The sequence below is a fragment of the Halichoeres trimaculatus genome, unplaced genomic scaffold, assembly GCF_033239565.1.
Source record: "Halichoeres trimaculatus isolate MK-OKI-2021-1 unplaced genomic scaffold, fHalTri1.1 fHalTri1_scaffold_19, whole genome shotgun sequence".
In the NCBI taxonomy this organism is placed as follows: Eukaryota; Metazoa; Chordata; class Actinopteri; order Labriformes; family Labridae; genus Halichoeres; species Halichoeres trimaculatus.
In genome coordinates, this window is record NW_027437197.1 from 20946091 (window position 1) to 20960684 (window position 14594).

The 14594-nt window shown below is 39.5% G+C and overlaps 2 protein-coding genes across 5 annotated transcripts; one reads left to right on the forward strand and one right to left on the reverse strand.

Annotated features, from left to right (window-relative positions):
- Positions 1–1528: 1528 nt before the first annotated feature.
- glb1l (galactosidase, beta 1-like) lies at positions 1529–7982 on the forward strand. Its single transcript, XM_074694967.1, has 16 exons — positions 1529–1746; positions 2032–2201; positions 2282–2432; positions 2838–2898; positions 2975–3069; positions 3154–3334; positions 3424–3482; positions 3562–3683; positions 4207–4247; positions 4338–4456; positions 4539–4613; positions 4691–4780; positions 4894–5007; positions 5178–5309; positions 6592–6819; positions 7625–7982. The coding sequence occupies exons 1-16, from the start codon at positions 1693–1695 to the stop codon at positions 7826–7828; spliced, it is 1896 nt and encodes a 631-aa protein (XP_074551068.1). The 5' UTR covers positions 1529–1692; the 3' UTR covers positions 7829–7982.
- Positions 7983–8083: 101 nt separating this feature from the next.
- On the reverse strand, positions 8084–12453 carry ankzf1 (ankyrin repeat and zinc finger peptidyl tRNA hydrolase 1). 4 transcript variants are annotated; one of them, XM_074694965.1, is made up of 16 exons: positions 12351–12453; positions 11855–11997; positions 11644–11762; positions 11460–11562; positions 11161–11372; positions 10962–11071; positions 10583–10736; positions 10232–10454; positions 10037–10135; positions 9752–9919; positions 9530–9655; positions 9137–9425; positions 8931–9042; positions 8680–8847; positions 8528–8598; positions 8084–8441 (listed from the first exon to the last, which is right to left on the reverse strand). In XM_074694965.1, exons 2-16 carry the CDS (start codon positions 11976–11978, stop codon positions 8315–8317), a joined length of 2205 nt encoding a protein of 734 aa, XP_074551066.1. In that variant the 5' UTR covers positions 11979–11997; positions 12351–12453; the 3' UTR covers positions 8084–8314. The 4 variants fall into 4 exon arrangements, with proteins under 4 accessions (XP_074551066.1, XP_074551064.1, XP_074551063.1 ...); XM_074694963.1 differs by lacking the exon at positions 12351–12453 and adding an exon at positions 12126–12211 and having other exon boundaries at positions 9752–9916; XM_074694962.1 differs by lacking the exon at positions 12351–12453 and adding an exon at positions 12126–12210.
- Between the last annotated feature and the right edge of the window lie 2141 nt (positions 12454–14594).

The following is a 14594-nucleotide window of genomic DNA, read 5'->3' on the forward strand; positions in this document are numbered from 1 at the left end:
AGGAAACGTGACTTGGACGCAGTTCTGATGTTTACTGAGTGTAAGCACACCTTGATTCAGATTACAGTCTGAGACCAGACTCTAATTTGGTTCATTCCCGGAAAAGAAAAAGTTGTATTTACCAGAAAAGTAAAACAATGAAGTGAAAGTATTGGCTCCTCTGGTCCAGACTCACAGTTATACATACTTTGACAATGACAATTTGTTTTAGGTTGTTCACAAAACACAATTTTTACCATCTTCAAAGGATTTTAATAAATCATATCTATGATGTGATAAAAACTCTGACACCGTCCCTCCTCAGGGCCAACAGATCACTCCTCTAAAAGTATTGAAGCGCCATCTAGTGCTCTTGATAAGAATGTGCCGTGTCACATTCATTCAACCCACTGACTCAAAATTAATGTACATCAAGTTAACAAGTTTACTTTGATATAAAGGTAGCTGCTTGTATAGTGTGAAAACTGTTAGGTCTTTTTGAAACTGCGTTTGTGTGTTTGACATTTTAAGGCTGACATTTAACCGTCATTTCAACAACATTCAAAAGACAGACCAATGGACACAGCGCACAGTCCTACAGCTATTATACAGCAAACCATTCCTGAACTGGCTGCTTTGTTTTCTTGCCAGGCCCAACACAATGGGAAATGTTCTCAATGTATATAATGCATAGTATAACAGCATGTTGTGACAGTGTTGTGTCATGTAGTGGCTCACTTTGTTTCTGCACATTTATATAGGCTACTTTCAGCTCATTTCTACCTGTTTGATATAAGAGCTATTTCAAAGTGGGAAGAAGAATTACAAAACTGAACCCAGTTTTTAAAAATATAAATACACCTTATCTAAAATAAGATGGAGTATCACAAAAACAACTTATTGTGTGGGACTTTTTGTTAAACTGTATTTGGTGTCTTAAAGATTGAATGTTAAATGTAAAGATGGACATCTAGTGGTCAAACTAGAAACATATTCTGAAGTTATAACACAATTTTGATGTTGTTTATGGTTCTGAATGTGGAATCAATTAAACAGTTTTCTGTATGTATATGTACAGAAGGGAGATTATGACATTAAAACAAAAAACAAAAAAAATATGAAAAATCAGTCCTGATTAACTGACTTATGATGGTGTATCTCTTTCTTGTCTTAAAATTTTGTAAAGCATATAGTTAAAATATTGTGGGAAAAAAAATCTGTTTGCCAGTTGAGGTTGTCTTTGCTGACGGGAACGTATACCATAAGTGATGTATGAATTTTTAAAAATGAGTAAAATTATAATTTTTAGTGGACTCTTGGTGTAATAAAGCATTTCTCATTTTCAGTATCCTATCGCTTATTTATGTTTTTATACGTAGTTTTTGACGATACAAATTAAAAGAGCGGACAGAAACGTCTTTCTTTTTGTTTTTCTTTCTTTCTTTTTTTTTCTTTTTTTCTTAAAGGAGCAACATCATCATGTTAACCCAAGGAGTGACGTCGTCGGTGAACCGGTCGGGTTTTGGGACCCTGCGGATGGAGACGGTCACATGACTGTGCTGGGAGAGAACGGGTCGCTGGTGTTGCTCCTTTAGTTGACAGATATGTCTGAAGGCAGCACTGTTATAACAACAGAAATGAAATGATAATGACATAAAAAAAACCAAGTGATGAAGTAGTTTTTGGCTCAGTCCACGCGGAAAGGCAGCGGACATGGCTTCTGGTGTGTTACTCTTCATTTCCTGTTTGGCTTTCAGTGGAAACTTGGTAAGAGAGAAACTGCAATACGACTTATTTAATAACAGAAAAGTCACCTGATCACTCATGGGGCCTGCAGTTCTTTGACCAGGCATGTTTTTTCCACTCTTTCTCTTTTGTATAATAAAGCCTGCTGTAATCTAAGGCTGAGACGAAAAGGGTGCACAGTCTGTTTTTATTTCCCCTGCAAACAAATCTTAACACAGCACTTTCAACACATGTCCAGACAGGTGATAAATACCTCACTGCAACTTCAACATCTCAAAAAAACCTTCTTAATGTCGTTTTTTTCAGGTTTTGGGAGACAGGTCTTTCTCCATAGACTACAAAAACAACTGTTTCCTCAAAGATGGGAAGCCTTTCCAGTACATCTCAGGCAGCATCCACTACTCAAGAATCCCACAGTACTACTGGAAGGACCGGCTCATGAAGATGTACATGACTGGACTCAACGCCATACAGGTGTAAGTTGAACATCATAATAATAAAAAAAAATGTTTCCACATCACTGTAAAGTGATAACGTTCTATATTTCTTCCCACAGATATGTGCCCTGGAACTACCATGAAACAGTACAAGGAGTTCAAAGCTTCACAGGAGACAGAGATCTGGAGCATTTTTTGGACTTGGCGAATCAGACAGGACTTCTTGTCATCCTTCGCCCAGGACCATATATCTGTGCAGAGTGGGAAATGGTGAGTAGATAAGTTCTGAAGCTTTCTCTAATAAGACAACACACACTTCAGATTGTGTACATCATCAAAAATGACCTGGCGTTGCTGTATAAGTCAGACACCAGCTCATGCATCGTAATACAACAAAACATTCAACTCCTCAAATCCTGTTTACTTACAATGTAATGTCAACAGTTTTGGCAACTATGTTTTAATAATGACTGGATTAATGTTTGATTTGAGTACACACTTCAGAGGAAGGATGTCATGTGTGATAAAAAGGGCTGCAGCTGATCTTATGATAACAAAGCCTGATATTAGTCACCATTAAAAGGAAGCAGAACAACTCTTCAACTTCCTTCTGTCTGTTTTTCTTTCTGTTAAAAAACCACTTCCTTTCATGCATCTGAAATCATCTTTTCCCAGGGTGGACTTCCAGCTTGGCTACTTCAAAAACCAAACATTGTACTCCGCTCGGCTGACACAGGTAAACATTAACCTGCCCAGTGTGGCTTAACTTATTGTTTATTAAGTGATGTTACAGAGTTGTTGTTCTGCTTCAGATTACCTCCAGGCTGTCAGCAACTGGCTTGCAGTCCTTCTCCCTAAACTAAAGCCATGGCTGTATATCAATGGGGGCAACATCATTACAGTACAGGTAAAGCTTTGAGCGAGTCATTTTATGAAATAAGTGTAAATTATTTGAAGGGTGTGTTACATTTAAACTATTTTTGAACCACAGGTGGAGAATGAGTATGGAAGCTACTTTGCCTGTGATTACAACTACATGCGCCACCTGCAGACTCTGTTTCGCTTCTTTCTGGGTGAAGACACAGTCCTGTTCACCACGGACGGAAACACAGACAGGGAAATGGTATGCGGGACTCTGCAGGGATTATATGCTACAGTTGACTTTGGGACAGGTTGGTACTCATAAACAAATATATACCACACACTTTATCCTACAGGTTATATGTAAGCAAACTGATTTTCTGTTTACATCTGTACACAGATACCGACATAAAAGAAGCCTTCACTCGACAAAGGGAGTTTGAACCTCAAGGACCCTTGGTAAGTCACATTTCACGATATGCAGTTTAAAAAAAAGGCAGATAAAACGATACAAATGATGGTTTGAATCACGTTACAGGTGAACTCAGAGTTTTACACGGGCTGGCTGGACCACTGGGGAGATCAGCATGCTGAGGTTAATGCTCAGAAGGTCAGCAGAGTGCTAGGAGAAATGCTAACCATGGGGGCCAACGTCAACATGTATGTCTCCCCAAATACTCAACACACCATCACATATGTGGCTGGATTTGTACTCCCATTTTCTTATTGTACAAAAGAATCCTAATACAAAGATCGAATTCACAGTTAGTTGGGTTTTTATATTCTTCTCACTGCCCTTGGACTGCTTTTTCTTTCATAAAAAGAGAAAACTACAGATCTTTAAAAACATGTCACAAATATTTTGGTTTCTTTATTGAAGTGAAGTGATCTTCTTAGGCACTCTGAGTTTGAGCGACTGTCATTCAGCTCCATAAAATTAATTTGAGGGGAGCTATTTTCTGCTACGCATGAGATGTATGAGTGAATATTAGTGTGTGCCAAAACCAAAATCTTGTTGGGAGCATGAACAATAAGAAAATGGTGTATTTCCAGACTTTTCTAAAGTATGCCTCAATCACCAGTTTGAGATCAAACAACTCCTGAAAGGTGAAAAGCCCCTGATTTTGTCACAAGCTAAAGTTTTCTACTGTGTAAAAAGATCCACCTTCTCCTTTAATTTTAGGTACATGTTTGAAGGAGGCAGTAACTTTGGCTACTGGAATGGTAGGATCTGTTTTGGTCTCATCTCATGTGGTCACAGCTGAACTGGGGATTAAATCTCACCACGAGGTTTATCAATCTCTTTGTTCAAAGGTGCCGATCACGACACGAGGTTCCGCTCAGTTGTGACGAGTTACGATTACGACGCTCCGCTGACGGAGGCAGGAGACCCCACAGAGAAGCTGCTGGCCATCAGAGACATCATCAAGCAGGTGTTACTCCTAAAAATGTTACCCACTAAGGATGATGCTCATGTGACTAAAATAAGAATAAGTCATCACTTTTCCTTTACAGTTTAAGGATGTTCCCCCTGGGCCCATGCCACCAGCGACTCCTAAGTTTGCCTACGGTTTTGTGACCCTCAAAAAGGTAAGATTATTCCAAAGTCTTTAACAATCAGCTAAAACTTCTCAAGGTCCTTGCTTTAATAAAATACTCCACTGTAGATTGGAAACATCGACAGCCTGTTGAACACCATAGCACCACTTGGGCCGGTGAAATCCCAGCATCCTCTGGCGTTTGAAGAACTGAAACAGGTGTGAACACAACAGACGGAGGGACTTGTGTTGTATTGACAAAAATCCTCTTGATACGTGGAGAACTTCTGGACTGTTTAGTGTCTGCAACCTGTCATGTCTTTTGTGTTCAGTTCTATGGATACGTGCTCTATCGAACCACGCTGCCCAGGGACCTCCCCCAGCCCACGCCACTCATCTCTCCACTGAATGGGGTTCATGACCGTGCATATGTTTCCGTCAATGGGGTGAGCCTTTACAATGAACTTTTGTTGTCCAGCCAATCAGAGGTTTGGGTCAGGTAGAGGGAAAACATGACAGGTAAAGACCAAGCATGTTTCTTTTTGAAATGTCAGTGTGTGTGTGATATCAGTAGTTTTTTATGTTAAAGCTGTAATGTGAGCATCTGTGTGGACAGGTTTACCAGGGCCTGTTGGAGAGAGACACCAGGCTGGTGACCAACATCACAGGAGCACAGGGGGACACTTTGGACATCCTCGTGGAGAACATGGGCAGGGTGAACTTTGGCAGCAGGATCAACGATTACAAGGCAAGAGAACAAACTCAAATCCCAGAGCTGATTAGTTTTCACCCACACACAGTCACATTGTTTTAACTACTTAGATTTATTGTTGCTGGTGTCTTAGAGCCTTAGGCCATGTCCACACAAAGTTGGGTATCGGGGAAACCGTATATATTTTTATAGCAGCTTTGTGTCACTAAAAATTATGTTTTCTGGAAAACTCCGGTTTCACTGAGTTTTTCAGTTCTCAATCATCACAGCTGATTGACGGGGGCTCACTTTGATTGACTGGCACAGGTTTTATGTCTGGAAAAACACTGCACAATATGGGTTTGGTGTGCCTCGAGCTGCACTTATCGGTGGATTTGCCTGCTGTGTGTGGACAAAAGTATTTTTAAAAACGAATGAGAGGGAATGTCCCACATTATGTAATAACACCCCAATATGTAATAATGTAATAAATTTCCACTTCATTTTGTAATAACGCTGCATTTTGTAATAATCTGCCGCATTTTGTAATAAAATTCTTGTAGGCAATGTGATAAACTTTGCCGCATTATGTAATAAATGATTACTTATTACATGCAGGAGCTCTCATGTTGTAATAAGTGATGCAATATGTAAGAACTTATTACATAATGCGGCAAAGTGTATTACATATTGAGTTCAAGAATTTTATTACAAAATGTGGCGTTATTGCATAATGAAGTGAAATTTATTACATTATTACATATTGGGGAATTATTACATAATGCGCCGTTACAGGGAATATTTGTTTTTGAAAATGCCTGAATACGTGTGCACAAGGCCTTAGTGTCTACACTTTGATCCTTTTTTTCCTAATCCATGTCACATTTTAAACCAGGCATGCACCGATCCAGCTTTTTTGGTCCCACTACCGATAACTGGGCTTTGGGTATCAACTGATACCTATCCTGATCTGTTACCAGTGTTAAATAATAAGCTGCATGCTCTACTGTTTTGAGTAAAAGACAAAAATGAGTACACATGGAATTACTTAAGTTAATATTTATTTAAACTATAAGTGTTTAAATGTTTAACTGCAGTTAGGTTAAAAAAATGCATCAAATTTACAGATTGTAAAATAATTTTATACCTTGTAAACTAAACCATAGTTTAGCCTTAGTGTCAAGTTTGGATCAATCCTTTCCTACCAATACCTGATTCCGCTTTAAGGGGCTAGATCATTTCCGGTACCCGATACCAGAATCAGATCGGTGCATCCCTATTTTAAACTGTATTTTGATTTGTAGGAGCAGTGCTTAAACTGTATATCTGTGCACTGCAGGGCATCCTGAGCGACCTCTTCCTGGGTAAAGACTTGCTGACTGACTGGCTGATGTATCCTCTGGACATTGATGGAGCCATCGCCGCTGGTTGGCCTCATTCAGATGGTCAGGAGTCCTTCAATGCCACTCAGAGGGAAGCTTCAACCGGACCTGTCTTCTACTCTGGAACTTTACAGGCTAACGGCCTTTCGTGGGACACTTTTCTCAAGCTCCATGAGTGGACAAAGGTAATGGGAAACACGTTTACAGTACAAATTGTGAGACAGGTTGAATTATACAAAATAGAACTAGAAAAGTACTTAGAGAGCACAGACCTCCACCAAGCATATTGTGATTGTCACGGAACACGTTAGTCCTCCTTTAATGTTATACTCCCTTCCAGCAGACTGTCTGCTACAATTTGGTGTTAGTTGCAGGTTTGTACGATAATTTGTTTCCTGACAGTGTTGAAAATTATGATGACCCAGTACATATTTTATATTCCAGATCTTAGTATCCAGAATATTGGCAGCATCTGGATCATACTTTAACATCTGTCAGAAATTATGGTGACCTTGTCTTGTATTGTTTTGCAAAGCAATCCGACCATTAATCCTATATACACATATGGTGAAAACAGCCCTCTCTCACAATGATAAAGAATCCTTAAAAAAATCCTGGATCCAGACGGTGATCCAGATCACCTCCAAAATTTAATCACTTCTACCTTATCCCATTTTGAAAATTTACTGAAAATTTCATCAAAATCTGTTTGTTAATTTTTGAGTTACATTGTTCACAGACAAACAAACTCTTCCAAAAACATAACCTCCTTGGTACAAGTAAATAAAAGTTAACAATGTTTGCTTCCTCAAAGGATAGTTTTCTATTAGGGTTTTGAGGTAAAAAAAAAAATTATGTATATATATATATATATATATATATATATATATATATATATATATATATATATATATATATATATATATATATATCATTGTTCCAGATAATCAGGGCAGATTTTTATTTTCTGACATTATTTTTTTTTTTCAGGGTCAGGTTTGGATCAACGGGATGAATCTGGGACGGTACTGGCCAGCCAGAGGCCCTCAACAGACTCTTTACGTCCCTGGGCCTCTGCTCAGCCCTAACCTGCCCAACAACATCACAGTGCTGGAGCTGGAGGGGGCCCCTGCGCATCTCCGGGTACTTTTCATGGACCGGCCTCAGCTAGACCTTCCGCCTGGAAAGTCCTGACATTCTGAAAACCTGCTGTTGTCTCAACATTGAGTTTTTACAAGTTGGTTTTAAAGCAGAGGAAGTCCTTTCAACAGTTTAACTCACAGGGGGAAGATGTTTGTTCCGCATAATTTCTGTGGCACTTTCACTTTGAATTACCTCACATATCAGTGTTTCTCTATCAGTCACTTTTTCTGCTTTTCCTCCACCGGCAGCTTCAGTCAAATAATCAAACTGTGATTTTTTTATTAAGGCTTGAACATCCACTGAAAACAAACAGTGTTGCTGTTTTTATTCTTTTTTTACTTCCAGTAATTGCAGATACTGTTAATAAATAACACAATCATTCATGAACTTTTGATACTGTAAATTAATTCAGCTGTCTGTAGTTTCCCTCTAGAATAAATGTTATTTTCAAATGTATGAATCATAGTTTTAATTCAGCACAGTGGAAAAATGTATACTGGTTTTTGTGAGGTAGCTTGCTTCCCATCCTGATTATTTTCATGTCTTGCCTTCGAGTTTCTTTTCTTTGCGATGTGCTTGGACACAGCGTGGGGTGCAGAACGAATACTCCAGGTACTGAAAAGGAATCTTTCCCAGCAGAGACTCTCCACACGACCAGCATCTCCTGATGAGAACACAAAAAGCACAGAAATTCTACTTTTTTTTGCTCTTGGGTTTAATAAACATGCAGCTGGTGTGTAGGGGACTTACTTTACATTTGAGATACCGGCTCCTGTTGCAGCTACTTGCTCTGCTAGCCTCCTCTCGGCTGCTAGAGCTCTCTGCAATCAAAAAAGAAACCATGACATTTAAAAGATGCTCAGAGTTATCCTTAATATCAGGGATTAAACGCGCTGACGCACCTTTTCTCGGTCACTCAGAGATGCAAACTTCTTCTTCTCCTCTGCTTCCTGCTCTTGTTTCCTCTTTTCCTCCTTCTGCTCTTTCTCTCTTTGTTTTTTCAAAGCCCTTTGAGCCTTTTTCTTCTCAGACTGCTTGGATTCAATCTCAGCCGTTAGTGGCCCTGGGACCTTGGGATGGATGAGTATAATAAAATGATGAGTGCTCAGCTCTGAAAGAAATTCAAGTCCAAAGTCAAACTCCACAACCTTACCTGTGCCTTGCTGTAGTCGTATTTGTCAGGATTCTCCCCCATGTATTTACGAAAGACGTTTCTTGTGTCTTTCTCAGGGGCGACGTTATATGGAGTCTGTCCTTTCTTATCCCTGGGTAGAAAAATTGCAGAAGTCTTAATATATTTGAATTTACTTCAATTCTACATAAGTAAACAAACACATCTGCAGTTTTTCTTCCTCCCACCTGCAGGCTGGGTCTGCTCCGGCGTCCAGCAGCAGTCTCACCACCGCCTTCTGTGCAGCTGCTGAGGCAACATGCAGCAAAGTGAACCCTGAGGAGTCGATGGGCTTATTAAGGAGTGTTAGAGGGTTTGAGCCATCAGGTGGGTTGCTCTCTGACTGCTCTTGCTCTGGACTCTCTGTTGTTTCACCAGGTGGTTTGAGAAGCCTGCAGAGAGTGTCAACATCCCCAACCTTACAGGCTGTAAACATCGCATCCCTTACACCGTACTCCCAAGACTCATCAGCAACTTCTGCGGAGACAAAGGAAATACTGGTGGTATCACAACACTGTTAAAACTATAATATTAAAGAAGTCAAGGATTTAAGATGCAATAAATAAAATAAACATCCTCACCTTCCTGTTTCTTACTCTGTCTCTTTTTTCTTCTACTCTTCTGCTGTGTCTCCTGAGGAGTGTCTTCTTCTGCTGGAGCCTCCAGCATCTCCTGTTCCTGATCGTCTGCTTCTGTGTTACTCAATTCTGCCACACATGGGTGTAAAATTTTGTAAACCTTGCAGAACTTCTCAACAACAAACAGGGGAATCCATGAGTTTCAATAATTTCAACTAGACTTACCCTCAGTTTGCATTTTGCTTCCCTCCTTCCTCCTCCTCCTCCTTCTTCTCTGTCTGGGGGGATAAATTTCAGATTCCCTGAGGTCCAGAGTTCCCAACGAAAGCTCCACCATCTCAAGCTGGATCTCACCATCCTCCTCTTTGTCTGAATCTTCAAGCTTTTCTTCTTCTGATGCCAAGAAATTCAGAGTAAACTTTGTGCTTGGAAAGCAGAAATTCAGCCCTTATCTAGTAAGCTTAACTTTGAACTTGAATCCAAGCCCACAACCCTAATCTCTTAACCTACCTTTCTCCTGAGCAGCATTTATTTCAGCTGGGGGTTTGACTTTTCTCTGCCAGGCCTTCTTGGATGGACTTAAGACAGCTGACATATCAGTGTCTTTCCCTGCATCAACATATTGTGCACAGTATTGATTATAGCTTGGCTGTGCAGCCATGGGAAGATAACATAGCATTATTCAAAAGTTATAATTTGACTAACCATAAATATGGACAGTGGAAAGCATGTCGTGCACCCTCTGTGTTTCTCGGAAGGTCGCCCTGCGTGTGGCAAAAGGAAGCGTACGGACCCGTGGATCTTTCTTCTCGAGCGGGGCCGCACGTCCACCGAAGAAGATGGTTTTGTTGTAGCTAGGGGCTCGAACAAATATCGCAGAAGCTTCCTTTAGATATTCAGCCCAGCTAACCAGAAGGTCCTGAATGTCCTGCAGAATGTTGAGAAAGATTGTGTAAGAATCTTTATTTAGCTTAACTTTCAACAGATATGGACAAGAAAAGCACTGAATGGCTTACATACAACAAAGCAAGAACAATCAGAGAAGTGTGATCTTGCCTTGACGAGTGCTGCCTCATTGTGTCGCCTCAGAGCCGCTCCTGCTGACTTTGGTGTGTGACTTCGGTTCTGAGAGTCTCTGAGTCCTTGAGCGGTGCCTCTTTTTGCTCGCACAGTGTATCGGTGGAAAGTTTTGTGCTGAAGGACTTCTTTTCTGCAAGAAAATGATTCTGTTTGGACAAATGTGTAAACTTTGCTCTCCTGTCAGAAGAACAATGTGTGCACTGGTTACACCTGATATTAGCGTGTATTACGAATAATGCCCCTCATTAACTGACAGCTCTCAGTACAGGATACTTAACCGTTTTTTAGCTTCATTTGTTCAGGTGTAAAGAGGCTCTGAGGTGTTAAAAATAAACCAGAAGAGATGTTCACTCACCCCTGGAAAACAGCACCAGCAAAGTGGCCTCCACCTGTCATGAGAACCACCCACACAGTCCTCTTATTTACGGCCTTCAGCAAGGACACTTCATCCTGCTCATCACCAGACTGAAATATTGCAGGAACAGAACATTAAATTAAAGGACTGTTGATGTACAGATCAATCACTGTACTGTTACTCATCTGTTGAGCTTCACCTTTCCTTGCAGAATACAGCGGTACACTGATAGAAACTGTCCTGCTGAGTTCTGGAATACCACCTTGCTGCAGAGTCGGCTGGATATCCAACCGGTTTCCACTGAGCTGTCGTTATCTGTGCTGGTGACATTGCTGTTTGTTCCCCTACCATCGCTATCTGAATCCTCATCCTCAGAGTCAGAATCAGAGCCTGAGATACTTGACATGTCCCCTGAAGAGAAACAAAAGAAAGTAAATCAGCTGTAACACACACTTCAACAGCTCTGCTCTGCTCCTTTCCTGCTTTTCGTGTCCTCACCTGTTCCAGTCTTCCTCTCAAACTCTTCAGCTGTGACTGGTGGCATTCCCGACATCTTTAATCTCAGGTTGAACCGATGCCAGTCGAGCTTGTAGTGCTCCATCTGATATTCAAATGGAAATGCTGCAGATAAGATTCATACATTTCTCCTTATTTTGATCAGATGTGCAGTATTCAAACGTACCTGTTCATCTCGGTTAGTGAAGGAGCATCTGCAGGCCGAGCAGATCATCTTGTCTGACACCTCTCTAACCAGACTGGGTTCCCTCTGTCTCTCATCCTCACGTGATTTATCTTCCAACTCTGTGTGTGTGAGAAAAACAAAGCCATGTTAGAAACAAAAAAAATGATGAAAGTGTCTCTGATAGATAATTACAGCTGGGACTCACACATACCGTCTGAAGCTGGATCAGTGTTCAGGGTCTGCTTCTGGACAGGGTTCACTTCTCTCAGTCCCAATAGAGCCTCGTCATTTTGGCACAGATCAAAGACTGATCGGTACTCGGCACCAGTCGTCATAATAGCTGTGGTTTTAATCCTGAGAAGTCAATAAAAGAGAGGAATTATAATGTTTAACCAACGTGATCCTTAAAAACGCGTTTCATATCACACTAATAAACAACAGCAAAAAGTTGTTAACAGTAAAGTCTAACATGAACACATTACTGTAATGAGCTGACCACTTCAGGAAACATTTGAATTTAAAGCTGATGTTATCTTCGCTGATGTAAGGTTACAATCTGCTCTTTGAACGACACGTGTAGAGGTAGATACTGAACTCACGTGATCCCCCTTAAATGAGAAGGTGGCTAACATGTCAACACACGTTTGAACGTATTCAGATTATTCTGATAAACAATTTTATACATCTAAAAACAGAAAATAACGTACCATAAAAGGCTGTTTCAGAGGGCTGTGCCAATATTTCACTACTCAGCTTATTTCCTTACACAACTACGGAAGCTCGAGAGCATCAAAAAGTGACAAAAGCGAATGCGCTCACTTTGCAAAAGTCGTGAACCCAACCTTTTAACTGTACACTTAACATAAGCAGTAATGCAGATATGAATTACAAACCCTTTGCATTTACTGTATTTTTTATATATATATCAAAAGGAAATAATGCAATAGGAAGAATATATCAATAATCCTTTTTTTTTCACACGAAGATGCTGAGCCCTCTTGAAAAAGTTATATTAATATATTATGTATTGCCTTTTCTACCTCAATACTGTTGAATTTTCCTAGTTTTTAATTCTACTTTTCTTGTTTGTGTTGAAAAAAAAGTGAAATTGTCACCCATTTATTCATGCCCTGAAACAATATCCCTGTGGATATCAGTGCTTAGACAGTTAGAATGGCAAACATTTTAAACCTGGTGTATCAGCCACTGGATTATTGTTTTAGATAACATGTATTCTTATTTGACCATAATAATATGCTGAAGTGAAATGGCAGCTGCATTTAGCCAATTTCTATATAAGTTTTGAAGTGATTCAACTTAACATAAAGAGGACCTTTGAATACACTGTGTTTGTAATGTCCCTAAAATGACATAAGAAGTGTACAGAAAAAGTCCCAAGTGCCCCTAGAACAGCACGTATACATTTATGCTGGGAGAACTTAAGGGTTTAATTAAATATCACTTATAAGAATGGGTCATATTTGGAAAAAGGGTCCATCCAGAGTACCTAAGAGATGGATAAAAATGAAACATTTATTAGTTTTACCAAAATATAAAGACAATGCACATTTTAGATATCTGACACATCAAATTAAAATCACATTTCTCATAAAGTCTTTAAAGAAAACTTCAAATTTTGGATTAAGTTAGGTTTTCTTCAAGCTCTTTTAGATTTTCTGGCTGGTGCAGCAGCCACAGATTGTGCTTCTGCAAGAGAAAGCAGTTTATCACGAACAATCGTGTTTCAAGTATAAGTTTATTGATTTGGAACAGCCTTCAAAGTTTCCTTACCCAACACATTATGAGCTCAAGCCTCTGCCAGACATAGTTTCACCTCCAGAATTTCAACAGCAAGGTTTTTTTTTTGCATTGCTTGATATGTACTCACCCCTCTCTTGTAAATACTACTTTTGATTGATGAAAATGAAATAATTATCCAAAAGGAAACAAGACTTTGGTGAGCAAGTTTATTCTCTCTTTATAAATGGATGTAGCAACAATATACCTGCCTGTTGAGTCTTGATTGTTCATTATTTGGAAAGTTGTCTTTCTTATGAACTACTCCACTGTTATGAATCATCTATTCATCCCCTCACTCAGTGGTACTGGAAGAGAGGTCATGAAAAAAAGGATACAGGCAATAAAAGTTATAGAACTATGAAGGTCACCATCCATTGTCCTGTGGCACAGCCATTACAAATGTTGCTTCTTTTGCCATGAGTCAAAATGCCCTGTTTCATAATACTTCAAATGACAAATAATACTTAAATCAAACTAGATTAGACACAAATCATGATAAAAGTATGATATTTCTAAGCCAGCTAATTAAGCTTGACTTATAACCCTTGAATCAGACAATCTGAATAACTCTGCCTAACTTCTTAAAAACTGTGGTATCCTAAATCGTGTACCTTGGATATTTGCTATATAGCAAACCACTTATAAGTGAAACAAAACAACAGTAAAAAAAAAAAAAAAAAAAAAAAAAAGTGACTTTCGCACTTAATTAAAAACAAAGAAACTCCTATTTTCCCACTCTAGAGATAATCAACATATGAAGATGTAATAACTGTTAAAGATGGTTACAATTTAACTATCTCTCCCTCAGCACAAACTCTTTTCTGTCGGACCACCCCCAATTTTGTGCATTTGCCAGGAGGTCACGCTGCACTGATGTGCTCCTGCAAATTAATTAAACAATGTTGCAAGCATCGTCATGTGTTCGACACTATTCGACACAAAAGACTCCACCATGGACTCGAAGTAGTTTTGGTAAGCCGTCAAAACAGTTTCTTCTGGTTAATAATGTTGTTCAAACAGTTTTCACTCTAGGGTAAGTTTTCGCTAATCACTACCTGAAACATTGCAGCGTTAGCTTGCTAGCATAATTCACAGTTAACTAACGCTACCAAATAACGTCATCTTGACTTTGCACTTTCGTTTTGTTTCAA

Bases quoted from the DNA above. Each gene is read 5' to 3' on its own strand.
- glb1l (XM_074694967.1), top strand. From the start codon at position 1,693: ATGGCTTCTGGTGTGTTACTCTTCATTTCCTGTTTGGCTTTCAGTGGA. The intron at 3,684-4,206 runs GTATGTCTCCCC...CTTTAATTTTAG, and splicing joins ATGGGGGCCAACGTCAACAT to GTACATGTTTGAAGGAGGCA. The intron at 5,008-5,177 runs GTGAGCCTTTAC...CTGTGTGGACAG, and splicing joins CATATGTTTCCGTCAATGGG to GTTTACCAGGGCCTGTTGGA.
- ankzf1 (XM_074694962.1), bottom strand. From the start codon at position 12,154: ATGTTTCCTGAAGTGGTCAGCTCATTACA. The intron at 11,763-11,854 runs GTATGTGTGAGT...TCACACACACAG, and splicing joins CACTGATCCAGCTTCAGACG to AGTTGGAAGATAAATCACGT. The intron at 9,426-9,529 runs GTGAGGATGTTT...TTGTCTCCGCAG, and splicing joins ACAGAGTAAGAAACAGGAAG to AAGTTGCTGATGAGTCTTGG.